Consider the following 27,795-nt stretch of genomic DNA (forward strand, 5'->3'; position numbering starts at 1 on the left):
TCTCTATGCAGTAACTTAAGGGATCAGTGAGGGTCCTGCAAAAATCCTTACATGTGCATCATGTAATACACTGAATAATTTTACTGCATTTATATTTAACACATATGCAGTAATTAAAATGGTACATGTTAGAGGTGGGCTGGAAAATAAACACAGGCAACTATAATTCAAATCTTCACACACAGACAGGATATTTGCATATACTTTATAGTTCTAATTATGAATCTATCTGGAAAATGAAATTTGGAGAAATAAGATTTATCCAAGCTATCTCTAACCATTTGTATTCCACCCCTCCCCCATCCCCAATTAGGAGAACTGCTATTACCACGGGTACCTAGAAAATGAAACTGAATCTTCAGCAAGCATCAGTATCTGCAAAGGTCTAAGGTATGTTTTTAACAGATTGCACGCTGCTTTGGTTATAGACATTCCTGTTTGGCTGCATTGTTACTTTTCCTGATTATTGGCTGTATGGTTAAATTTCAGAAAATGAATAATCATATTACAGTCAAAGCTCAGGAATGGCATTAGTACTAACACAAATGTGTTACATCGCTGATTCATGAAAAAGCATGTTCTTGACTTTCCTTTATTTCTTCAAGATATCTTTGAACAATGGTAAAAGAAGTACACATCAATGTATGAAAGACTACCGTGACCCAATACGGACTGTGTTTCAGCTGACAAGCCTTTTTCAAGGGTCCAATCAATAGCTAACAGGTAGTTAGTACTGTGGAAACAATTTGCAGTCTTGAAGAGTCCAAAATGAAGATCAAGCCATGTGCTATGCGCTGATTCGCAGTATAACGAATCAGCACATAGCACTTGGCTTGATCTTCGTTTTGGACTCTTCAAGATTGCAAATTATTTCCGCAATACTAACTACCTGTTAGCTATTGACTGGACCCTTGAAAAAGGCTTGTCAGCTGAAACATAGTCCGTGTTGGGTCACGTTTCACCACACTATTGTTTCCCACGTATTCACCTTTATAGAACCCCCAGGGAACTCTGAAGAAGACTTTTTGTCGAAACGTGGACCGTGTTGGGTCCTGTATCCCTAGCGGACTAGGTCCTTTAAGGCTTTTATGTGGATAACCTATTTTTATGTGGATGAATTAATTTTTATGTGGATTAAATTATTTTATGTGGATGATTTTGGTGTACCTTTGGAACTTTGACTCTTTCAAATAAAGTCCATTTAGGAACATCGTCATTCCAGAGTTTTTTTGGTTTTCTCTGGATTTTCTTCTCTGTGGATATCTTGGGGTCAATTCAGCAGGATGCTGAGCTAGATGGACCATTGGTCTGACCTAGTATAGTTATTCTTATGGTCAAGAGGGAAGTCTGGAAGACAAAGATGTCTTTACCCTGAATGCAGTTCTTTTCCAACTGGATTATTTAACCCTTTTGTCTTTTTCCCTTTCTTCAGCTCCTTTCATTAGTGTTGGAGGACAGGGTCCCCATACCTGTGCTCCACTGAAGCAGTCCAGCAGCTTGACAGACTCTGAGCCCGACTCCCCACTCCTAATTCTCTAAGTCTGTAATTGTGTTAGTCTTAGACTAGGTTTGCACAATAAAAAGGCTGCTGCAGCTTGGAGGTTAATAAAGATGGTTGGTTTCCTACCAAGGTTCTGGTATAATGGATTGAGACTATAAACAAAAGACAAAGATAATCTGCTGAGCTGGGTATTTATAGGAGCCCTTTTTTCCTCCTCTAAGGCAGTGATGGTGAACCTTTTAGAGACTGAGTACCCTAACTGAAACCCAAACCCCACTTATTTATTGCAAAGTGCCAACACAGCAATTTAACCTGAATACTGAGGTTTTAGACACTATCCAGGCCTCTTGGAATGATCTTCCATTATCTGTTATTGCTTTTTTTGCTGTATTCATTTTTGGGTGTTCAAGATTTGGAGTATGCAAAACCACAAAATTAAAAAAAAATGAAGCACCCAATACAAATCTATTTCTATACCAAAAATAGCTAACACTATTAGTTAACACTAAAGAAATGGATATTGCCTGAATCAACAATCTGCTTCACTCTGCTATGCCACGCTGTGAGCTATGTTCTCCTCCAACCTAGCTCCTCTCCAACCCCACCACAGGAATCACCTTCACCACAGACTCAACACCCTCAAGCTGCAAGTGAGCAGCCTGCCTTACCCCAGACAGGGGAGGCAGGAAACGCTCCAATTGGGCTGCTGGGCAGAGGGGTGGCCGATGTGAGAAATGTCCTCCGGCATGCGTGGAGAGGGGGAGGGGCACAGCCTGGCCCACATCCCTCTGTCTTTCTAATAACAAACTCTATGCTGGGGAGATGGCACATGTGCCCACAGAGAGGGCTCTGAGTGCCCCCTGTGGCATGCCTACCATAGGCTCACCACCAATGCTCTAAGGCAGGGGTGTCAAAGTCCCTCCTCAAAGGCCGCAATCCAGTCGGGTTTTCAGGATTTCCCCAATGAATATGCATGAGATCTATTTGCATGCACTGCTTTCATTGTATGCTAATCGATCTCATGTATATTCATTGGGGAAATCCTGAAAACCCGACTCCCTCGAGGAGGGACTTTGACACCCCTGCTCTAAGGGAAAGATCCTTTTATGCTGTTAGGAAGGAAGATTCGTCACCCTGTTCTGGAAACTGAGGGATTAGGAAAAGCTCAGAGCAGTTTAAGGTTCTGGTGCTACTGCAAAGGCACAACCTTAATAATTTTTACATATTCATATAAAGGCTTTAAAAACACATTTATTTTGTGACTGTATAAGCTGATTACATAATGAAGTGTGTCATTTAAAGTGTCTGGATTTTTAAAAATTATTTTAGTGATTTTATATTGTGATTAATGTAGTTCTTGTTATATAAATTTATTTTGTATATGTTGTTTTTATGTAAGTTTTTTAGGTGGGATACACATTTTAAAAATAAATAAATACATATATTGGCCCAGATTCTATAAACGGTGCGCCTAAGTTAAGAGGGAAATACTATCTAAACTTAAAAATAATTTCAAGGTGTCTACTGGCACTTAAAAACAGCACCGAAATCACACCTCCAGGGGCGCCTACCAGCGCCTAACGCCACTATAGGTGTGGCTAATGCCAGAAGTAGCGTTAGACGCCAGTAGGCACCTCCAGAGGCACGATTCATGCCAAAAGTAGGCACCAGAAATGTAGGCCTTGAAAATCCTGACCTATATTTCTGGTGCCTACATTTGCCGGAGGTGCAATTTTCTAAATGGTGCCGTCGTATGATTGAAACATGATCAGCAGCCGCTTTTAAGGGGGCCACCGAAAATGGCACTGTTCAGAGAATCCGGGTCATAGGGCCCAATGTTCAGAATTATTTAAGTGGGCCATTGCTTAATGTGAATCTACTTCAACATTTCACATTATCCAAGCATTTAGAATGCACCAAGTGAAAATCATTATTTCTGGATGGGCTTGGGGATATCCACTGCTTATCCCAAGGATAAGCAGCATAACATCTGTTTTACTCATCGAGATCTTGCCAGGTACTTGTGACCTAGGTTGGTCATTATTGGACATAGGATACTGGGCTTGATGGACCTTCAATCTGTCCCAGTATGGCAACTCTTATGTTCTTATGAATATCTAAACTTTGTTCCTTTTTCCCACCTTCATTGGTAGTAAATAAAATCTCACAGCGCTATTGGCTAGTAGAGGCTGGTCCTCACTGAGCCAGAAGAACAATTTTCATAGATGTCTTCTATTAGTAATTTTATTTCTAGAATGTGCTGTTTTAAGCAATCTTTTTGCTGTCTTTCAGTGGCATGTTTCGGACTGAAGCTCAGAGATATCTGATAGAACCCTTGAAACAGACAGACGGCGAGGAACATGCAGTTTATAAATATGAGAGTGTAGATGATGGCCCGAAAACTTGCGGTGTGTTCAACACTACATGGGAAGACGACCCTTATCCCAGAACCGCAAGATCCAGAAGTAGCAAAGAAGTGGGTATAAATGAAATCTGCACTATTTATTCATATAGAAGTCTGTGATAATAAACAGAGCAATTAAAGCAAATGAAAGTTTAAGGCAGCAGAAACCATGAAAGAGGGACAGCACAAGTAGCTTGCATGGTAGATTTGGAGGCGTGGCCTAGTGGTTAGTTGCCCCAGGTACAAAATAAGTACTTGTCTAAAATATGTAAACCACTTTGATTGTAACCACACAGAAAAAGCAGTATATCAAGTCCCATCTCTTTTCTACAACATAATTCACAAAAGCTAGACTTGTTTATTCACAAGAATTACACTAAAGTTTCTAATGGTATTGGTTACCATACTTTCTTTTACAGAGTGAGGAGTTCTTGAAAGCAAATAAATATGTTGAACTCGTCTTTGTAGCTGATAATAGCATGGTGAGTATCAGACCATGTATTTAAAGCTGTGTATGGCAACTCAGCTTTTATGCAAAAGAAAAAGACAAGACCAGCAGAAATCGAAAATATTAGCTAGATTAGTCATTCAGGATTGTGTTTTGAGCATGTGAAATTAAAAATTTTAAGATAACGAAGGAAGGGAGACTCAGGCTCAGGGAGAAGCCTTGGGTTGCTTCATCACTGTGAGGCTATTTGTAGTCCCTTAATATAATACATATAATCAGAGTTCAGTTCAGGATCAAGTTTCAAGTTTTATTAAGGTTTGTTGTACATGCAATGTCAAATACTTCAATGCGTAGAACATTTTAAAAATAGGGGACACAACAGAACAGTTTTATATAATTAAATACAAAATATATATGTACTAATAAATAACCAGTACAGAAGATGAGGGGGGATGAACTACAATCTTTAAAGAAACAGAAGAAACATTTAGGGAAAAACACATATGGTGGGTAACACAAAGAAAAAAGAGATAAGGCAGAAATGATCATAGAAAAAAGAAGATAAATTTACGACCTGCCCTTAGATCTAATTAGGATCTAAGAGATTTAATGATTGATAGGTTATACTATCTATATCTCAAATGCATCCTTATACAGGAAACTTTTTAAAGAACTTTTAAATTTTTCTAGAGGATTCATTGCGTAAGTAAATTGTTCCAGAGCTGGGATGCTGTAATCGAGAAAATAGTAGATCTCCTGGTCCCTATTACTTTTAAAGAAGGGATAGTCAGTAAATGCTGTTTTGTTGATCTAAGCGCCCTGAATGGAGAATACGGTATCGAGAGACCATCCAAAAATATCGGAGCATTAGATTGTTGAATTTTAAAAATTAACAGTATAATTTTACGATGTTATGAAGTCACTTCCTGCCACCTTCTCAGGATCAAAGAAATTGAGAGAGGAAGATACCTTATATTTTTATTTTTAACTAAAACTATATTTTCAGTTCACTTCTAAGAATATTGTCTCCAATGTCATTTGGTAAAAGTAACATAGATTCAATATACATTATGCTGGCTATTCTTAAAGCCCTATTTATGATATGGATATGCATAAACCTGCATTTTAATTTGAATGCCCCATATATGTCTAAATCCTGATTTTAGAAACTGGGATATACACATCTAAATTATGACAGTGTTTAGGGCAATGGGAGTGTGATGTGGGCAGGTTTTGGGTAGGATTAAGAAAGAGCCAAAAAAATATCTAGATAGATAGATATAACCAGATTTACTAATGCTGGGTTTCACTAAAGGGTGGTAGGGGTTTCTACCACAGGTCGGTGAGTAAAATGCTCTGATGCTCTTAGAATTCCTATGAGCATTGGAGCATTTACCTTGCTGGCCTGCTGTAGAAACCTCTACCTCCATTTAGAAAAAGGAGCCCTGAATGATGCCAAAAAATGTGCAATGAACGCCACACTATAAATGCTGCTCCAAGTTAAGAATAGCCTTACTGGGTCAGACCAATGGTCCATTAAGCCTAGTAGCCCTCTCTCACGGTGGCCAATCCAGGTCTCTAGTACCTGGCCAAAACCCAAGGAGTAGCAATATTCCATGCTACCGATTCAGGGCAAGCAGTGGCTTCCCCTATGTCTGTCTCAATAATAGACTGGACTTTTCCTCCAGGAAATTGTCCAAAACTTTCTTAAAACCAGCTACGCTATCCACTCTTACCACAACCTCTGGCATTGCATTCCAGAGCTTAACTATTCTCTGAGTGAAAAAAAAAATTTCTCCTATTGGTTTTAAAAGTATTTCCCTGTAACTTCGTCGAGTGTCCCCTAGTCTTTGTAATTTTTGACGGAGTGAAAAACGATCCACTTGTACCCGTTCTACTCCACTCAGGATTTGGTAGACTTCAATCATATGTCCCCTCAGCTGTCTATTTTCCATTTATAGAATAGCATTTAGTGAAAAGGACCCATACCCAACTTTTAGGTGTGAGGGTTTACATCTACTGAAAGCTAGTGTAAATCCTCATGCCAAAATTAGGCATGGATCCCCCAAATTCTATAATACTGCACACCTCTTTAATGAACGCCCCTGACCCGCCCTTGCCCCTGCCATGACCATGCCTTTTTTGAGTTGCATGCTAAAATATTTGTGCATGTATCTTTATAGAAGAGCATGTAGCAAGATGCGTGCAAATCCAAATTGTTACCAATTGCCGATAATTGTTAGCACCCAATTATTGGTGCTAATTGTGTTGTTACTCAAATTGCATGTGCAAATTGTGCATGCACCCAAATTTACACACACAATTATGAGCATGTGTGCAAATGTATGAAAAAAAAAATCAATATCAGGATTTACATCTGCTCCCTGGGACATCTAGATTTCAGAAATTATTTGTTTCCAGAAGATGGATTAGGGCAGGATACCCCTTTAATCCCCAGAGATATCCCCCCTCCAAAAATAAAAAATTACTGTGCCAAATGTTTGTGGGCTCAGTCCTTAATTGGCAACAAGTTGACATACTGTAGGGGTTGATAGTCAAAGCAATTTAAAAGGCCAGGAAAATTGCTTGTCTAGGGCTAACTGTACATATTCAGTGGCATGTAACCAGATAGTGCTGCTGAATATATCTGATTAGCACCCAAGCAGAAGTTGGTTATTTTGTGGGTGGTCTAGGGGTGGAGTTGGTACTTATGCACTTAAGTGCTGATATTCAGTGCTTAACTGTATAAATGAACTGCATATTGTAAAAAGGACTGCACAAAACTCAGTCTTATTTTTAAGCAGTTCATCTTTTGTGGTTCAGTGCTAAATATTGCACTGAACCACATAAGTTTTAACTAGTGACTTTAAATTACATTACATTACAGATTTCTATTCTGCCATTACATTTCGGTTCAAAGCGGATTACAAAAAGAGTTATGGAAGAAGGGTTATAACGTTAGATCAGAGAAGGTTTCCAAGAGAGGGAAAAGTAGGATCTGGGGTTAGGGAGGGGATGGTAAGAAGGGGGTTAAGCTTTATCATGGTATTAAGCTTTATTAAGGGATTTCTTGAAGAGTATAGTTTTTATTTCCTTTCTGAACATCTTGTAGTCTGGGGTTGTTGTCAACAGGTTGGAGACTTGGTTGTCTATCTTCACTGCCTGAATGGCCAGTAGTCCGTTGTATAGTTTTTTCCGTTTTACTTCTTTGATTGGGGGGTAAGTGAATGGGGTGTGTGTTTTTCTATGCCTGACACACTTTCTATAATTGGTTTTCGGACAAGGCTCAAATAATCTTTAAGTTGGGATATTTGAATTATACAATAGCTTTTGGACTTGCCCCACAGATTTGATATCCTACCACAGAAGAATAATAGAAGATCACATGCTCTGTTTGTGTTTCCTTCGGTTAAAGGTTGCAAACGCAAGAAATATCATGAGCGTACCCTTGCATATCAGGCAGCATATCATGACAAAGATTTTTGATTACTCGTAACGAAATCTATTTCATATGAGCACTTTAGAAAGTTGCTGAAAACATCTTTTTTCTAATTTCTTGACAAATTAATTGTTTCTGCACTGTTCATAAAACCTATTTGTTTTTTTCTTTAGTATAATCTTTTGTAAACTGCATAGAACTTATGGTTATGCGGTCTAGAAATTTGTTGTTATTATGTTATGATTAGCAAGGTACAACTTCAAGAACAAAAAGCATGTGGAAAGTAACCTGCACTCTAATAACCTTATTTGGTAGACTCAGTGGGCCTTATTGGCCTCATCGTCTGCCATCCGCTATGTTGCTATAAAGCAGAAAAGAGCTGCAGCATTTTACTTTTCCTCAAGTGGTCTTCCTCCTTAGTGATATTCTATTGACTCAGTTACTGTATCTGAAAGGACATGGTTCATAATTTTCAGTCTCACAGTCATTCATATTTTTCTATCCTATCTTTCTATTAGCAGGTTCTGTATAACTCAGAAAAACTTTTTTCAACTTTTACATTTTAGAGATAATACTCAGTGGTGTTGAAATAACTAGTGCAGTGGCTGTCCTGCTGCTAAATGTTTACTTGGTATTCAGTAGGCCCAGTGGCGTACCTAGGAGGGGCGGGGGCGCGGTCCGCCCCGGGTGCACGCCCCAAGGGGGTGCACAGGAGAGAGCTGAACAGGGATGACGGGGGACCCGCGAGGTTAAATACATCTCGAGCCGCGAGGCTCGTCTTCTGTTTCTATCTGCCCTGCCGCTCACATATAGCCGATCGGAAGTCTTCCCCGACGTCAGCACTGACGTCGGAGGGAGGGCTTAAGCAAAGCCTGCTCTCCGACGTCAGCGCTGACGTCGGGGAAGACTTCCGGTCGGTTATGTGTGCGCGGCAGGGCAGGCAGGAAATAGATTCTTCGATTCACCACCCAGCTCGCCATGAAATACCCAGCCGTAGCCGGCGGAGTTCCGCCTCCACCTTTGCCCCATTGGTTCACTTGTGTGATGGAGGCGGGTGTCGAGGCAGCAAGGCACAAAACGATTGGCTCACTTGTTGGAAGCTAAGACACCTGTGGGGTGAGAGTGGCCTTTTGCTTCCTTCAACCCATTCATTGTTTGGAATAGCAGACTGTGGTGGGTAGAGCTGGTGCAGGATGTGGGCTCGGTCCGGAGGAAAGAACAACAAATCCTGGACGTAATGCAACGTTGCATATGTGAAAAAAAATCATCCAACACCACCATTATTATGTAATACAAGCTAATGCAATATAGTCATGCAAATCAAGCTGCTATTTGGAATACTCATGAGTAAAGCAAGCAAAATATGCAGTGTAAATATATTGTAAGACATGGCATTCGAAAAAAAAAAAGAAGACAAGCCTCGTGGCTCGAGCTCCATTTTGCTGAGAAAGTTGCTAAGATGGGCTGGGAGGCAAACGTGGAACACAAAAGGGGGGAGGGAGTGCGTTTTGGACACAAGGCATGAACTTGGGAGAGAGGAAGGGAGGGAAAGAGATGCTGAGATGGGAGAGGGAGTGCGTTTTCGGACACAAGGCATGAACTTGAGAGAGAGGATGGAGGAAGGGAGGGGAAGAGGTGGTGGAGGAAGTGCGTTTTTGGACACAGAAGGCATAAACTTGGGAGAGAGGAAGGTAAGGAAAGAGATGCTGAAGTGGGGGAGAGAATGTGTTTTTGGACACAAGGCATGAACTTGGGAGGGAGGAAGGGAGGGGAAGAGGTGGGGGAGAAAATGTGTTTTTGAACACAGAAGGCATGGACTTGGGAGAGAGGAAGGGAGGGAAAGAGATGGTTGTTTACATGGGGAATGGAAGAAAGGAGAATTTTTGGTCATAGGGAGGGAGTGAAGTACAGATGAGAGGGAGAAATATTGTGGTGGAATGGACAGATTGAAATGGATGCAAGAGGGAGGAATGTTGGACATAGTGGTGAAGGGAATGGAGGGAGAGATGTAGCATAGTGCTGGAGAGGAGTGATAGAAGGAGAAATGGGCATGAGACTGGTGGGCAGGGGCGAAAGATGAGAAAGGGATAAATGCTGGAACATGGTAGGAGGAACCAATGGACAGCAACAGAAGAATTTACAGAAGATGGGAAAGCGGAAAAAAGAAAATGGGACCACCTTTATGGAATAATAAGTCTCCAGACAACAAAGGTAAAGAACGGAATTTATTGACTAAAATATGTTAGCTTTGGGAAATGTATAAAGCAGATGTCTTTGTATTATGTTCAAAAGAAAAGGAAATGCATTTCTGGTTTTATTTCTACAGTGTTGGAGTACTTGCTGACCCTTGCTGTGGCTGGTGGGGATCCCCAAGAATCGCCAGCAGAGGACCTCCTCTAGTGACAGCCAGAACTCCCTTCCACCAAGCACAGCAGTCACTGGCAACATCCATGAGCCACTGAGGTGCCAGCATCTGTGACTCAGGGACGCTACTGCTGCCTGCCAAGCTTGGCAAAAGGGACCCCTGGCCAACTGCAAAGGAAGTCCTCAGCTGACAGCTTGAGGATTCTCATCAGCTGAGTATTTATATTTTATATTTACATTAGAGGTTCTGGTAGAAACCCGTTTAAAAAGTATGTATTCTTCCCAATTAATATTTCCAAATTAATAGTGTCTTTACTTATTTGTAAATGGGTCCCTAATAGAGCCTTCAATTCAGTAGCATAATTAAATGAAATAACTATTTCTGAAGTTTATAGGGACGGGCGGGGACGAAGGGGATTCCTCGCAGGGACAGGTGGGGACAGAGGGGATTCTTCGCGGGGACGGGTGGGGACGGAGAGATTCCTCGCAGGGATGGGTGTGGACGGAGGGATTCCTCACGGGGACGGGTGGGACTTCTGTCCCTGCGCAACTCTCTAGTGCACAGCCGGCCACCCTCCCTATTCTGCCACTGCTGCTTTCCTTAACCAGCAGCAGCGGCAGTAAACAGGGGTGTCTGCGGGTGCTCACCGGCATTGCTCATCTTCTGGCCGGCTCCCCTGCTGAAACCCACGGGCGTCCACTCCTCACGCGATCTGCAGCTGCGTCGGAAGCGTTCCCTCTGACGTCACGATGTCAGAGAGAAGGCTTCTGATGCAGCCGCAGATTGTGCCAGGAGCGGAAACCCACGGCTTTCACCAGGGGAGCCGGCTAGACATGCTGGGCAGGGAAGGGGGAGAGGGTAGTCATGCTGGGCAGGGAAGGAGGGAGGTTAAAAATGCTGCACAGGGAAGGAGGAAGGGTAGAAATACTGCACAGGCAAGAGGGGGGGAGAAATTCTGCAAAGGCAAGGAGGGAGACATACAGGGAAGGGAGGAGGGTAGAAATATTGCGCAGACAAGGGGGAGAGACATGCTGCTGCTGCAACACTCGATTGGGGAGAGAGAGGGAAGTAAGGAGAAGGAAGACAAGGGAGAGGAACCAGAGATGCCATTCATTTCATGGGAGGGAGGAAAAGGAAAAAAGGAAAGGAGATACCGGACCATGGAGGGGGAGGAAGAGATGCCATGGCATGAGGGAAGGGAAGGAGATAGAGATAGACACCATGGTGTGGAGTGGGAAGGAAGGAAAGGAGAAGAGAAAGAGAGAGATGCCAAAGCATAGGGGAGGGGGTGGAGACAGAAAATGGAGAGGGGTGAAGTGAAATGAATCATGTGCAATGGAGAGAAGGGACTCCAGATATACAGTTTATTGAAGGGACGTAGAAAGAGGGAAGATGCCATATGGAAGAGAGAGAGGGTGGACAGTAAATGGAAGGGACAGAGAGAGTGTGGGCAGTAGTTGGAAGTGGTAGAGAGAGAGGGCAGAAGCTGGGTGGAAGGTGCAAAGAGAGGGCAGATGTTGCCTGGAAGGGAGAGAGGACAAATGCTGTATAGAAAAAAGAGAGCAAAGAAGATGATTAAAGCAGAAACAACAATAGGGTAGAAAGATTTTTTGTTGCTTTATTTAGAATCAAGTAGTATTGTAACTGTATTGATAAAAGTTTATAAATAGGAAATGGAAATAAGGCAATTTTTTGGACTAAATCCCTTTCCTCAGGACAGGATACCATAACAGCAGTATACTGTACTGTTCTGAAGAAAGATTTGGCCTCTGAAAGCTAATTGAAAAATGGATTAGTCCAATAAAATGGTATTTTCTTATTTCTCATTATTTGTTTTATTTTTATTTGTTAATTTGTAAAGTGGTGATTGTTATGTATCAGTTTTTTTCAAATTTACATCTACTGTCTTTATATTTTGTACAGTTTTAGGAGACGTGTCACTGTTTTGTGGTGTTATGGTGTTGCATTGTATGCAGAGTCTGATTTCTTGGTGGTTCAGTTTAACTTTTGTCTACATATTTCTATTTTTAGTTTGTGATTATTCCATATTGAGTGAGGGTGTAGCTCTGTTCTGTGTGTATGAGAAGGACATAGTTTTCAGTTGGCATTGACTACAGGATCAATTGACTGTGCGGGCTTGTTTAGTTTTACAATGTATGTGAAATAATTTTTTTTATATAGATTGATGGGGGGGGGTGTCAAAAAATGATGGGCCCCGGGTGTCACATATGCTAGGTACACCACTGAGTCGGCCTAAACTAACAGGTTGATATTCAAAGTGATTTAAAGAGCTCCTGGCTGTTTAAATTGTTTGTTTGGGGCTAACTGGTCATTATCAGCAGCACTTAGCTGGTTACGGCCACTGAAAATGTCTGGTTAGTGCTTATCTCAAAACCAGTTATTTGAGAAGCATCCGAGGGTGAAGAAAATATTTGGCCAGTTAAGTACAGATATTCAGCACTTAACTAACCAAGGTAACTACATAAAAATGAGTCCTATCTTTATGTGGTGCTGCATAGATAGTTAAGTGCTGAATATCACATTTAACCTACTATCCTTTAGCTGGTTCCGAATACCTGGATATTCAGTTATGAAGCCTGGACATGGCCTGAATTGAATTTCGAGGCAAAACACCACCAGCAGTCAGCAAAACACTGAGCATTGCCAGTTAAACATCAACCCCTAAATGTATAAGAGGAATTCATTGCTGGAGAAAGTAATTATATCATTTAGCTTAGCAGGGTTTAAAAAAGGTGTGGCTAATTTCATAAAAGAGAAATCCATCGGCCATTATTGAGAAGGCTTCGGGAAATCCACTGCTTATTCCTTGGATAAGCAGCATAAAATCTGTTTTACTACTTGGGATCTTCTAGCTACTTGGAACCTTGGTTGGCTACTTTTAGAAGCAGGATATTGGGCTTGATGGACCTTCAGTCTGTCCCAGTATGGCAATTCTTATGTTCTTATGTAATAACTAATGGGTGGGCTGACTGGCTCTGAAGTCCGTGCAATGGTGTCAGCGTTTGAACAAGCATGATTGGAAGCAGCTGGGACTTCAGTTGTGGCTAAGTCGGGGTTTGTTTTTTTTACCTTCCTAGCTCAAGTTGTAATGCTTATGAGTGTTTCTGTGTTATGCAAGAACTTGTCCACACAATGACTTGTTGATTTTTGTGGCATGCTTTTGTAGAGTGTTTTTTGGGGCCTGTTACTGTGCCTCATTTTTTCACCACAGATTTTTTTGAAACATCTAAGACACAAAAGTGGAGTTACTTGCCATATGAAGCTTAACTGAGGCTTTTTTTCCACATTTAATTTGTGTCTTGCTTATGTTGAGTTTTTTTCTGAATTTTCAGATTGTAGTTGGGTGTGTGGTGTGTGTGTGTCCTTGCAGTATCACGAGAGACCCCGGCTGTTCCATTTGGGGATATTTTTAGAGTTGGTTGTTGAATAATACACGTTTGCCATTAAATGCACTTGCCACTCCAACTAGCAGTCCAACTTTTTCTAAACTCTCAGTGTTAATTGTTTTGGTGCTTTAGTACCTGGTGTAATATTTACTACTTCCAATCAGCCCTGGAGGCATTTGTGCCACGGTGAAACTTTCAGCTTCTTCTGTATATGAGTTACTGCAAGAATACTCTTTAAATCCATAAAATAAGAAACTGTATTTATATGGCACATATGAATTATTTTTCCTTCTCTGTTTTGCTAAGTTAAACTAATACTACTTTCATTTCTATGTTTTCAGTATAAGAAATACAATCAAAGCATGGACATGTTAAGAAGTAGGATCTTTGACATTGGCAACTATATAAATGAGGTAAGAGTTTTTATATGCACGTGCATTTGTTAAGGGGAGGGGGGAACAAGGAGAAGGGAAATGCAAAATGTTACTGATGAAGATTGTTTTTCCTAATCCTTTTTTAAATTCTAAAACTGAATAATGCAAAGGCAGTACACCAGAAATGCAGAATAGATAGTATTTCAGTGACAAGAATGAGTAAACGTAAGGTTATCCTAGTATCATATCTGATAGCAATCTAGTGTTCACACTGAGTGTCGTACAGGAGCATTACCGGTTATTCACGATTTTAAGGATTTTATACAACATCATTGTATCCAACATGGTTCTCTATTAGGGGGTCTTTTACTAAGGCACACTAGCTGATTTAGCGCATGCTAAATGCTAATGCGTCCATAGAATATAATGGCAAGTTAGCATTTAGTGTGTGCTAATATTTAGCGAGCGCTAAATGCTAACGCGTCCATAGTATATAATGGGCTCGTTAGCATTTAGTGTGTGCTAATATTAGGGAGCGCTAAATGCTAACGCGTCCATAGTATATAATGGGCTCGTTAGCATTTAGTGTGTGCTAATATTAGGGAGCGCTAAATGCTAACGCCTCCATAGAATATAATAGGCTCGTTAGCATTTAGTGTGTTTCAAGTTTAATAAATTTTTGATTTGATCGCAAAATCTTACTTCAATGCGATTTACAAAATATGTTGCAAATTAGGGTGACATAAACGAATAACATTTTACTAAGACAATGATTTCCATAACTATATACCAACCAAACACAAGGAAAAAATAAAATGGATTAAATACAATTATAAAGTAAATATAACATGGTAGGAATTTGAAACAAAAGGAAGGGTAAAAGATTACCTGCTCGATTTTACTTATAGCTCTTTCTAAAGAAAAGAAATTCTAGAAGGAATTTAAAATGTATATAGCTTAATTAAAAGCTTCCTTAAAAGGCCAACTTTTTAATAGGTTTTAAATTTGCCAAGTGATTTTTCATCCCTTATGTTAGCTGGGAGAGAATTCCAGATTTGAGGTGCTGTGACAGAAAAGATCGTATCTCTCCTGGAGTAAATGACTTTTAGTGACGGGATTAGGAGGAGAGATTTCTCTTCCAATCTTAAAGATCTTATAGGAGTATAGGGAATTAAACATTTTTCTAAAAACACGTCCACAGGATATAATGGGCTCGTTAGCATTTAGTGTGTGCTAATATTAGGGAGCGCTAAATGCTAACGCGTCCACAGGATATAATGGGCTTGTTAGTATTTAGTGTGTGCTAATATTTAGCGCACGCAAAATGCTAATGCGTCCATAGAATATAATAATAATAACTTTATTCTTCTATACCGCCATAGTCGTGAGACTTCTAGGCGGTTCACACTGAAGAGACCTGGACAGTCAGCGAGTTACAATATGTTGAAGTTTGGGATACAGTATATAGAAACTTACAAAAAGCATATAAAATCTTACAAAAGGTCCGGGATACAGCATATAGAATCTTACAAAAGGCAGTGAAATACAGCAAACAGAATCTTAAAAAGGCAGCAAAATATAATGTTAGACATTTCAGACTTAAAAGCAGGAGTGGACATATGTAGTGTTAGGTGTAGATACTTTTTTAGGTGATGATTTTGTTGAATAAGGCAGTTTTTATAAGTTTTCTAAAGGCATTATATGTCAGCTTTGCTCCATTTATGTAGCTGTCTAACCAGTGTTGTTTGTTTGCTTGATACTTAAAAGTTCTATCCAGGAAGGTTTTGTATTTGCAGCCGGTAATGCTTGGGTATGCAAATAGGTTGCTGTTTCTGGTTTGGCTCGTAGGACTGTATAGAGTGAAGTGAGGGAGCAGGTATGTAGGAGCTAGTCCCCAAACCAGCTTGAAACATATGCAAGAGAACTTGAAAATTATTCGTGCCTCCATTGGTAGCCAGTGAAGCAGTTTGTAGTAGGGGCTAACATGGTCGCTCTTTTTTAATCCAAATATCAAGTCTAAGGTCTGATTGGCCAATCAGGCCTTAGATTAAGTGGGGATGGGCGGACCCGCTATGCCTAAGGCCTGATTGGTCCAGGCTTCTAGAGCCTGGGCCAATCAGGCCTTAGGCTTCGGCGGGATGGGCCGGGAAGGGGCGGGCCCGCCTCATTTCGACGAGGCGTGCCTGCTTGCTCGACGTGCAAGACCCATCTGTAAGAACAGGTTTGGTGGAGTGGGGGTTGTTAGCGCCGGGGGGGGGTGCGTCTTCGGGCAGGAGGGATTGGGCACCCTCCTGCCAGCGACCGATATTGTCGGGGGGGATCGGTAATGTCAGGGGGGGGGGGCGGTCGATAGTGTCGGGGGGGGGGGCGGTCGGTAGTGTCGGGGAGGGGGGTGCGTCTTCGGGCAGGAGGGTTTGGGCACCCTCCTGCCAGTGATCGGTCAGGGGCTACAGCCCGCTATACTTATAGCGGCAGAGAGATCCCTTGCCGCGATAAGTATAGCGGCCGCGTTTACTTACAATGTAGACCAGCATTTTGCTGGCCTACATTTTTAAGCTTCTCATCTACTAGGGAGACGCGTAGGGCCGCCTAGGTTCAGCCTAAGGCCCGCCTAAGGCCCTTAGACGAGCTTAGGCATCTTGCGGGTCTCCCTAGGCTCCCGGAGGCGCCTTCAGGCCTGCCTGGGGAGCATTTTTTTTTTAAAAAACGTGCATCCCGATTGGCTGATTAGACAGCTGTAGGACGCCTACAGCTGCCTAAAATCGGGACGCACTTTTAGAGAATCTGGGTCTTAGTGTGTGCTAATATTAGGGAGCGCTAAATGCTAATGCGTCCATAGAATATAATGTGCTCGTTAGCATTTAGTGTGTGATAATATTTAGCGCGCGCTAAATCGGCTACCGCACCTTAGTAAAAGGTCTCCTTAGTGAAGTTTAGGACAATTCGGACCCCTGAAGAAGGAGTGTTTCTCCAAAACACGGACCATATTGGGTCCGGTCTCCATGTATATGAAAGCCATCTATTAGAAAATAACATTTTACTGACTTTTAATAAAAGTTCCTGTACCTTGTACATTCCTCTCTGCAGTTTCTTTTTTGTTTTTGGTGCTCTCCCTTCACTGCAGACTTGTTGGATTTTTCTTCGTTTTGCCTTGAGCAATTAATATTAGCCTGGATTCTGAGGCTAAAATTTATAACCCCTCCCCAAATAGACTGTTATTAGAAGAGTTCTACATCACTCTGCTGAAGACTTATTGAGGGTGAAAGATGTGGAACTACGAGACACAAAATTGGTTGTTACTTCTGGGATGAGATCACTAGGTGTGTACCTTGATAGTCACCTGTCAATGAAGAATCATATATTGCATGTGATTAAACTAAACCTTAGGTTTGTATACCGTGCCATCTCCACAAGCGTAGAGCTCGGTGTATATTTATAACTAAGCTTACAACACCTCTCAACTGCCTCACTCTATGTCAACCAATTGTAACCCATATGTAGGTATAAACAACCAAATCTGTAATTCCTCTAGTACGTTCCACTCCATGTATGTTAACTTGTAACGAAACAACAAGGCAAGCAGTGCACCAAAGAATCCAACATGAAACAATAGAAGATCAGCAGAAAATAAGGAGATTCAAATCAGGTTTATTCAAGGTGCTCCCAAAAACCATGCCCGATGCATTTCGCCAAACAAGGCTAGTCAACGCTAACAGAAAACCATGTCTTTCATACACACAGAACACAGATACACCCTTACCCAGTATGGAATATGTAATCACAAAGTAAAAATAGAAATATGTAGATAAAGGTTAAACTGAACTGCCAAGAAGCCACACTGTATACAGTACAGTGAAACAATGACACATAGCCCCCTAATACTCTGCAAAATATAAATATAGCAGATGTAAATTTGAAGAAACTGACAAGCAATCACCACTTTACAAATGAACAAATAGAAGTAAAACAAAAATTGGAAATAAGGATATACCATTTTATTGGACTAATCCATTTTTCAATTAACTTTTAGAGGCCATAGCCTCCTTCTTCAGGTCAATATAGTATACTGCTGTTACGTTATACTGTCCTGACCTGAGAAAGGGTTTTGGTCTCTAAAAGTTAGCAAAAAATGTATTAAAATTAGTCCAATAAAAAGCTTACCTTATTTTCTGTTTATAAAGTTTTATCAATACATCTACAATACTATTTTATTCTAAAGCAACAAAAAAATCTTTTTTTCTACCTTTTGTCAGTTCTGCTTTAATCATCTTGGCTTCACTCTCTTCTTTCTAGCCAGCATCTGTCCTCTCTCTTCTATGCAGCATCAGCCCCTTCCATCCACTGTCTGCCCTCTCCCCGTTCTATATGGCATCTTCCATTTTTCTATGCTCCTTCTATAAACTGTCTATCTTCTCTCCTTTGTACATGATTGATTTCAGCTCTGCCACCTCTCCATTTTTCTTTTTCTGTCAGCATCCCCTCCCCTATGCTCTGGCATCTCTCTTCTCCTTTCTTTCCTTCCCACTCCACGGTCTGGCATCTTCCCTTCCCTGATTCCCTGGTATCTCTTTCCTTTCCTTCCATCTCTCCCTTCCCCTCCATGCTCCGACATTGCCTCCTTCCTTTCCCCCTTCCTTTTCCTTTGGTCTGGAATACCTTCCTCCTTACCTCCATGCCTCCATGCTCTTCCTTCCACCCTTCTCTCCAAGCCCTGGCATCTCCTTTCATTCACTCCCTGATCTTCCTTCTCCCTCCAGTTGGGTGCAGCAGCTTTCTCCCCTCTGCTCCCTTTCCTCCTTCTGTCACCCAAGGCCTGGTGTCATGAACTTCTTCGGGCAGTAGCAGCATTCATAATTTGCTGCTATTGCTGGCTTTTGGCCTTCTTCTCTGTCAGGTCCTGCCTTCATGGAAACAGAAAGTAGGAAGGATCCAGCAGAGAGGAAGACCCAAAGCTGGCAACTGCAGCGAAATGTAAACGCTGTTGCTGCCCGATAAAGTTAATGGAGCACCCGGGGCGGACCGCTTTTCTCTCCCCCCCCCCCCGGTGCATCGATCGGCAATGCGGGCCGGGCCCCCCCTCCCGACTCTCCTATCTCTCCCTCCCATCATGAGACAACCGACCAACCAACCTCCCTCCAGCAGCGTTGGCAGCCGCAGCAGTCTAAACAGGCTGCTTGTCTTCTCCTGCTGGTAATTCCTTCTGCTGCATCACTGATGACATCATCAATAATACGGAAGAGGGACTCACTAACAGGAGAAGGCCGTGAAGCAGCCTGTTTAGAATGCTGCTCCTGCCAACGCTGCTGGAAAGAGGTTTGTTGGTCAGTCGGTCGTCTCGCAATGGGAGGGAGAGATAGGAAGATTGGGGGCCCGGCCCGCGTTGCCGATCGATGCTTGGGGGTCCCGTTGCCGATCGATGCTGGAGGAGAGGGCCCTGTCGCCATTTGAAAAAATTTTTTGTCAGTGGTCTGTTTGCCTTCCTTCAGGGGGCCCTCCTAACCATTTCGGGCCCTAGGCACGTGCCTACTGGGCCTACCCTTTAATCCAGCCCTGTGTACAACAAGAATAAGTCAAAAATATGCAATATAAAATTACAGCAGTAGAAAATATTCAGATTACAATACAAAGTATGACATAGTATGTTACATTACAGTATCAACACAATGTGTGATAAAACATTTAATAGGGTGTAGGATGTAAGCAAAGAAGGAGTATATAGATAGAAGTGATAAATTAAATTTAAATTGCAAAAAAAAAAAAAAAAAAGAAAATAAGGGACTAATCTGAAGAAAGTTGCACATGAGGTCAGACTAGTGCTTGAAAATGATCTCATCTAGGGTAGTAGTGGATAAACTTGTCCTGTATTTGCAGCCAAGTATAACTCCTTGTGTATGTGACTAGCAAGTTAGGGCTCCTTTTACTAAGGTGTGCTAGTGGTTTTAGTACATGCTTAGTGCACGCTACAATACCGCACGCGCTAAATGCTAATGCCTCCGTAGAGCTTGCGTTAGTATTTTTCATTTAGCGCGTGGTTAGCGCGTGATAATCTTTAGTGCGCTCTTAAAACGCTAGCGCACCTTAGTAAAAGGAACCCTTAGTTACAGTTTACACAATTTATTTAAAACTAGTGTTTTAGCCCATTACATTAACGGGTGCTAGACTAGATGTCTGTCTGTCTGTTTTTTGTTTTTTTTTTTTTAATTTGTCTCTCTCTCCTTGGACGCTGTCATTCTTTCTGTCTGTGTCTTTCCCTGGCCCCCTGTCTGTCTATCTTTATTTCTAACTCTATCCTCTTCCCTCAATCCTGCATATGGCCTTTTTTCTTTCTCCTCCCCACTTCCTTCCAACGTCTGCTCCCCCTGTCCTCCACACTTCCATTCGGTGTGTCTCCCTCTCTCTACCCCTTCCATCTACTGTTCACCCTCTGTCTTGCCCCTCTCTTCTCTTTCCATCCAGTGTCCGCACTCTCTCTCTCTCTGTTCCATCTCCTCCTTCCTTTTCCCTTGGTCTGGCATACCTTCCTCCTTCCCTCCAAGCCATTCTCTCCCCCTCTGCTCTCTTTCCTCATTTAACTACTTCATTGGGCAGCAGCAGCATTCACAATTCATTGCTGTTGCTGGCTTCAAGTCTTTCTCTCTGGCCGGTCCTGTCTTCATGAAAACAGGAAGAAGGCAAGACCGGCCAGAGATTAAGGCCTGAAGCCAGCAACAGCAGCGAATTGTAAATGCTGCTGCTGCCTAAAGTACCCGAGGCAGACGCTTCTCTCCCCTCCCAGCCCAACCCCCGCTGACTCTACGACCCTCCCAGCGAGATGACTTTAATATCAAACCTCCCTCCAGCGTTGGCAGCCGCAGCACGCTAAACAGGCTGCTTCGCGGCTTTCTTCTGCTGTTGAGTCACTCTGTCGCGTCATTGATGACATCATCATCAGTGACGCGGCAGAGGGACTCAACTGCAGGAGAAAGCCCGAAGCAGCCTGTTTAGAGTGCTGCGGCTGCCAACGCTGAAGGGAGGTTTGTGCCGGTATGTGCAGAACCGGTATGTCCCTCCTCCTCCAGTACGTGTGCAGCACTTTACGCGGCGCATCCTCCCACGATCCTGGGTCGGCCACAGCGCTCCAGTGTGGGCCCTAACCGCGCATCCGCTCTCCTGCCTGCCAAGGACTTACGGATCACGGAAGCACGCAGGCAGGAGTGCGCATGCGCGGCTAGCGTTTTATTATATAGGATTTCATACACATGCTTAATAAAAACATTTCTAAGCAGTGTACATATTTAAAAATAGGGGAGACAAAATTGTTTAGAATGCTAAGACAAACACAGACATAGACGAAGGGACAAAGGTAGAACTACAATTTTAAGGAGAAAAGGAACAATGAGGGTTACAACAATAGGATGGGGAAAACAAGTGGAGCAAATCTCATTTGAAATAGATAAAAGTAGATGAGTGGGCAAGATCTACATTATCAGGACCCTGGTTCCAGGTTTAGTTTTCGAATGCATCACTATATAAAAAGGCCTTTAATAATAATAATAACTTTATTTTTCTATACCGCCATAGTCTTGCAACTTCTAGGCGGTTCACAATGAAGAATAGCTGTACAATCAGCGAGTTACAGTATATAAATGGATAAGAGGTCACTGAGCGGTCAGTGATTACAAGGTGCAGGGTGGTTAGAAGAAAAACTATACATAAGGAACTTTTGAATCTATCTAAAACGTCTTCTTCTCTAAGATAAGTTCCCTAACTGTGGTGCGGTTATTGAAAATATCTCATTGTGTCTGGTGCCTATGTTCTTTAGTGAGGATACAGATAAGAGATTTTGGTCGCTTGAACGTAGGGATCTTAGAGGGGTATATAGTATTAGTAGTCTGTCCAAAAGGAGAGGGAGATTTGGTTGACGGAGTTTAAATGATAAAAGGACTATTTTGTATGAGATATGGTGAGGAACCCAGTGGGCATTTCTCAAAAGCGGCGTTACATGATCACATTTACTTCTTCCATTAAAGGCCTGGGTGAAGAGCCAAGCTTTCATCTGCTTCCTGAAGCAGAGACAGTCTTGTGTTAAACAAAGCCTTTCAGGGAGTGCATTCCAGACTGGGGGGGGGGTGGGCTACCCTGAAGAAGGCTCGCTGGCAGGTATTACATAGAGAGGGTGTGGTTAGGGAAAGTTCTTGGTGACCTTGAAGGTGTGTAAAGGGAGATCTTCTGGGCCATTTCCTTTCATGGCCTTGAAGGTCAGACACAATGTTTTAAGTTTAGCTCTGTATTGTACTGGTAGCCAGGGAAGTCTTGCTGCAGTATTCTGAATTGATTAGAGCTGGTGTTATACCCTTTGTAGTCAGACCAGCGTAGAGTGCATTACAATAATCCAATATTGATGTTATCATGGCATGCACAACTGCGACAAGATTTGCCTTCTCAGTGTAAGGAGAGAGGCTACATAGTTGTCGCAAATGATAAAAGCAGCTCTTGAAGGTTGCTTGGTTTTGGGGAATGTCATATGTGTTGAATCTAGCTATAATCAAAGGTTCCTGACTTGTGTTTTGAGGGGGGAGTTTGTATTTCTCAAAAGAGATTTTGATATCAGGTATGTATGGACCCATAGCTCGGTTTACTTGCGTTCGAGCAGAATTTGTTGTTCTTAGCCCATTCTTGTATTGATATTAGACAGGTAATCACTTTATTCAAGGCTGTGGAATATCGCTGCTAATCAGATGGCACTTCTGAGTTGGTGCTAAAACCAGATATTTGCCACTGGCAAGTATCAGGATACCAATGCTGAATGTCTGCTTTCATATTGGCCAGTGTTTTACAAAACCACCCTAATGCCACTGTTAAATATTAGCCCTTATATCTTTATTATTTCTATTAATCTGTGGGTGACAAGGCAGGTTTTAAAAAGAAACAAACTACTGTCCATGGGCACTCCTGTCTGCAAGTCCTCAGATGAAAAAATGAATACCACCAAAGTGGTATGTGCAAATATAAATCATCTCACCCTAATGCAACAACGCACATCATTTTATTCACAGTTAAGTTGAGGTGTTCTGGAAGGGATGCTGGGCTGAGGGGTGGTTTTATACGTATGCACACTTTTCAAAAAAGCATCCATGCAAAAAGACAGTGGGAAAGTGTGTGAGCGATATTTCCATTGGCAGTCTTGAAAAGGAAAGTATGTGTGTATTTTCACATAGAAAAATGGTTCCACTGTGTGAGTACTGTGCAAATTTTAGGGATGCACAGTTTGGGGGGAAGGGGTTTAGAAACAGTAAAATATCCTAAAATTGGGGGGTTTTCTGTGTTGGAAATAGTAAATATTATGCGTTCTTTTGGAAACGTAATTACTCTTTCAGAACAAGATGCGCTCTCTCAATATCACACACTCTTCATGTATGTGCACTATTTGGAGTGGTGTGTACTTTCGGAAAGAAAGCACAGTACTAATGATATTACTCCTGAAATGAAAGAAATAGTTGCCAGAATTGATAAATAACCATGGAACCTTTTTACTAGACTGCTCTAGAATCTGATTTTAGTGCATTTTAATGTGGGGCTTTCCCATGTGCTAAGGCCAGATTCAGCACGGCATAATGCCCCCTTTTTACAAAGCCACGTTAAGCTTTTTTGTCACCAGAGATAATACCATCATGGTCGGTGATAAAAAAAAGTTTAATGTGGCTTCATAAAATGGGGCCAATATTAGGCTTTTTTTAGTATTTTTTTTTTCCAGTTGTTCACTAATGTTTGTATTAGCATGCTGCACTGGTAAAAAGTTGGCACAGGAGCGTTTAAGAGGATGGTTTGAAAAGTTTGGTTAAAGGCAAGTTAAACAATGTAATCTACATTAAGGGCTTATACACTAAGGTCCAAATTCTATAAACGGCGTCCTGATTGTAGGCGATAGTAGGCATCCTACCACTGTATAATTAGCCAATTGGGATGTTCCTTTTCTAAAAAATATAACCTACACTGTTGTGGGTGCAGGAAGGTGCCTAGGGATACTTAAGATCGCCTAAGGCTGGGTGTAGGCATGGTTTTGCCCGGAAGTGTCCTTAGGTGAGCTTAAGCGATCCTAGGCGTCTCCCTAGGGCCATGATAGGCACCTAAAATGTAGGCCATTGAAATGCTAGCCTACATTTCAAATAGAAGCAGCAGCTAAATCTCCCTGCCACGATCAACTGAACGGCCATGGCAGGGAACTCCTGAACCCTACTGCAAGTGGGCCAGCAGGAGGGATATGGCATCCTTCCTGCCTATCGCAGTTGGGGGAGGGGGGAATTCAAGAGGGAATGGGCATCCCTCCTGCTGGGGTACTTCGATGTGGGATTTGTGGTGGCAGCAGGAGGAATTGGGCACTCCACCTGCCGCGGACAGTGTCGGGGTGAGTGGAGGGTCCCTACCACTGCTGCAATCAGCTCAGCATCAACATGATTCTCTAACTGGCGCCTGCGATATGGGAGCTGGTTAGAGAATTGGGGTTTTTAAGTGTGCTTAGGCATCTGTCCGTTAGGACAGATGCAATTCTGTATAAGACGCCCAGGTGTGATTCTCAAAAGCCACTTAGGCGGCTGCTGAGACCGGGTGTCCTATACAGAATCATGCCCTTAGTCCAGCAAATTTTCATATCATAGGAAAAACAGGTTTTGTCAAACTCTGCTAAATACTCATTGATATTAATTTAAGCCATTTAAGCTTACATCAAAATTAAGACAGTTAAAAAAACAAAAAAAGAAAAACAGAAACAAAATGAATATTGCCATATACAACATGAGAAACTAAACAAATTTAGAATTTTAAGGCTGCACATGTCTTGAAACTAATCCTTACTGTGAGCAATCTTTAGGCGCCATGAGGAAGTAATTGGGTTGGGTGCTATTTGCATACTACAATACTATCAGCTTTTAATAGGCAACATAATGCTTTGTGTTTGGGGGAGGGGGGGCAATAGTTCCACCTTTCTCTCTGGCTCCCAGCTCCCCCCACCTATCTCCTCCCTGGCTGCTCTCATTTTAAATCTTCAGGCAGTGGCAATAAGTGAGCCTGCTGCCGTCAGCCTGCCCCAGAAACCTTCACACTTCAGCAACTGAATACTGCAGAATGAAGACTTCTGGGGCACACCAATGGCAGGCAGCTCACTCGTTGCCACTGCTCAAAGATTTCAAATGAGAGCGGCTGGGGAGGAGGTAACTGGGGGAGGCAGGAGAGCCAACTCTTCTGACCATCAATTTTTTTTTTTTTGGGGGGGGGCTACATGACCCCTGTGGCCACCCCTGTTCTGATGCCCATGGCTTTTTGATATGATTATATAGGGACCCTTTTACTAAAGTGTGCTGAGCCCAAACATGGGCGTAGCACACAGAAAAAAAAGCTTATTGCAAAATGTGGTAGCTTGCTTGTTGAGTTAGCTATTTTTTCAAAAATGTGGCATGTCAAGGGCAAAGAATGGGCTAGAAGTATTCTCCAGCTAGCGTGTTCTGATTAGAGCATGCTAACTGGATAACACAGACTTAACTTGGGAGCATTTATACTTCCTAAATAGGAGTTAGTAAGAGGGTGGTATGAAAAATTTGTTAAATTTCCATGAAATGGCACCACATTCCATTAAGTCATCGATGCCATCAATGAGCATTTTGCAGAGTTTGACAAAGCCTATTTTTTCTATGACATGGAAAAAACTGGAAACTTCCTGGACTAAGGGCCTGATTCTCGACATGTGATTCACAATTGCAGGTGGCAGTAGGTGTCCTACCGCCGTCTGGCAGCTAATTGGGATGAATGTTTTTAAAAAAAAGGGCAATGAAGGACACCTAGATTGTAGGCATCTGTAGCGCGACATTGGAGATGCAAAGGGATGCTTATGTTCGCCCAAGGCAAGGCATGGGTGTAGTTTCACCCGGACATGGCCTTCACGTGCTTAAATGTCTCTATGCATCTTCGTAGGCATGAGACAGATGCCTTAAATGTAGGCCTACAATATGCCGGCCTACAAAATGCTGACCTATATTTAAGGTATCTGTTCAGTGATATAGACGCAATTCTCTTTAGGACACCGATGAGTGACTGACACACAATTAGTGGCATCTTATAGAGAATCAGGCTCTATCGGCCAGCTTCTTTAAAGTATGTCTAAATATTACGCGTCATTTAGATGTCCAGGAGCAGAATGTTGAGTGTGATTCTATAATGCATAGAGGTACTATATAGAATCGAGCTTAGCGGCACTGAGCAAATCTAAGCGCATTTATATTGTTAGATGTCCTTTGCAGAATCACCTTTTAGATGTTGCATAGACGTCCTAGTAACGTCTATAACGTTATTGTGTGTTAGCGTTATGATGTCATTAGAATGGCAATTTTATGCTGTTTTTATACATTGAAATTGAATGCAGTAAAATGCTGGCACCACTATTATATTTTATTTATCTCTTAATTATTTAGTGGTTAACATACAGAAACTTCAAGCATTTTCTCTATCTTTCCCAGTGAGCTCACAATCTAATGTACCTGAGGCACTGGAGGATTAAGTGATTTGCCCAGGGTCAGAAGGAGCAGCATGGGGTTTGAACCCACAACCTCAGGGTGCTGAGGCTGTAGCTTTAACCACTATACCACATGCACACCTGCTGTGACTTACAGCCGTTGTGAGTAGGGATTCTCTTCTTATTTTCTTAGCCTTTTGGGAATGAGGTTTAGCATGCTATATATTTTCATGTGCTTTGCTTGAGTAAAGCATTATTAAACATCTTTTTCCATTATTATCAAAGAGGAGTCCCCTTTACCTCCAAAAAATAGAAGGTTTACTATGCAATATATATATTTTTCATGTGATTTGCTTAATGCGTTATTAAACATCTTTTTGACCTTAATATCAAATTGGAGTCCTCTATACCGCCAAAAACAAAGCCCCGTTCACTTATATGTGGATACTTCCAGCATGCCTCATCTGGAGTACTGTGTGCAATTCTGGAGGCCACATTACAGTAAAGATATGCGCAGAATTGAATCGGTTCAGCGGACGGCCACCAGGATGATCTCGGGGCTCAAGGGTCTCTCGTACGAAGAGAGACTGAACAAATTGCAGCTCTACACTCTCGAGGAACTTAGGGAGAGGGGGGACATGATCGAAACATTTAAGTACCTCACGGGACGTGTCGAAGTGGAAGATGATATTTTCTTTCTCAAGGGACCCTCGGCCACAAGAGGGCACCTGCTCAAACTCAGGGGCGGAAAATTTCATGGCGACACCAGAAAGTATTTCTTCACAGAGAGAGTGGTTGATCATTGGAACAAGCTTCCAGTGCAGGTGATCGAGGCAGACAGCGTGCCAGACTTTAAGAATAAATGGGATACCCGTGTGGGATCCCTACAAGGGTCAAGATATGAAAATTGGGTCATTAGGGCATAGACAGGGGGTGGGTAAGCAGAGTGGGCAGACTTGATGGGCTGTAGTCCTTTTCTGCCGTCATCTTCTATGTTTCTATGTTTAAGTTGCATCTACCTAACTCATACCTGCTTTTGTAATGTTAGGTAGTCACAATAGAACTCTGAGCGAAATGTGATTCTATAAATGGATGTATATTTTGAAGCCATACCCATGCCTATCCTATTAGGCACAGCTTTTTCTGATGGGTGTCCATTAAATTATGGATGCCTATTTTGTGAATCGTGACCGTCCTTTGGACATCTAACTTCCAATTATTGCTTGTTAAAGTCATTAATTGGGCTTATTATCCACGTTATTTGGTCGCCTAAGTTGATGGACGTCCATATTGTGGACACCTAGGGCTCCTTTTACTAAGCTGCGTTAGGACATTAACGCATGGAATAACTCGCACTAAATTGCCGTGCACGCAAG

The 27,795-nt window shown here is 42.1% G+C and overlaps 1 protein-coding gene across 1 annotated transcript in view; it reads left to right on the forward strand.

The window, feature by feature from the left end:
* The window catches only part of LOC117362637 (zinc metalloproteinase-disintegrin-like VLAIP-A), a 173,284-nt gene that overhangs the window by 49,811 nt on the left and 95,678 nt on the right, over window positions 1–27,795 (forward strand). The window contains exons 5-8 of the mRNA XM_033949347.1: window positions 314–390; window positions 3,794–3,977; window positions 4,325–4,387; window positions 13,906–13,977. Of these exons, the coding sequence (XP_033805238.1) occupies window positions 314–390; window positions 3,794–3,977; window positions 4,325–4,387; window positions 13,906–13,977 (396 nt within the window). The remainder of the gene's footprint in view (window positions 1–313; window positions 391–3,793; window positions 3,978–4,324; window positions 4,388–13,905; window positions 13,978–27,795) is intronic.

Source organism: Geotrypetes seraphini, chromosome 6 (genome assembly GCF_902459505.1).
Source record: "Geotrypetes seraphini chromosome 6, aGeoSer1.1, whole genome shotgun sequence".
Taxonomy (NCBI): domain Eukaryota; kingdom Metazoa; phylum Chordata; class Amphibia; order Gymnophiona; family Dermophiidae; genus Geotrypetes; species Geotrypetes seraphini.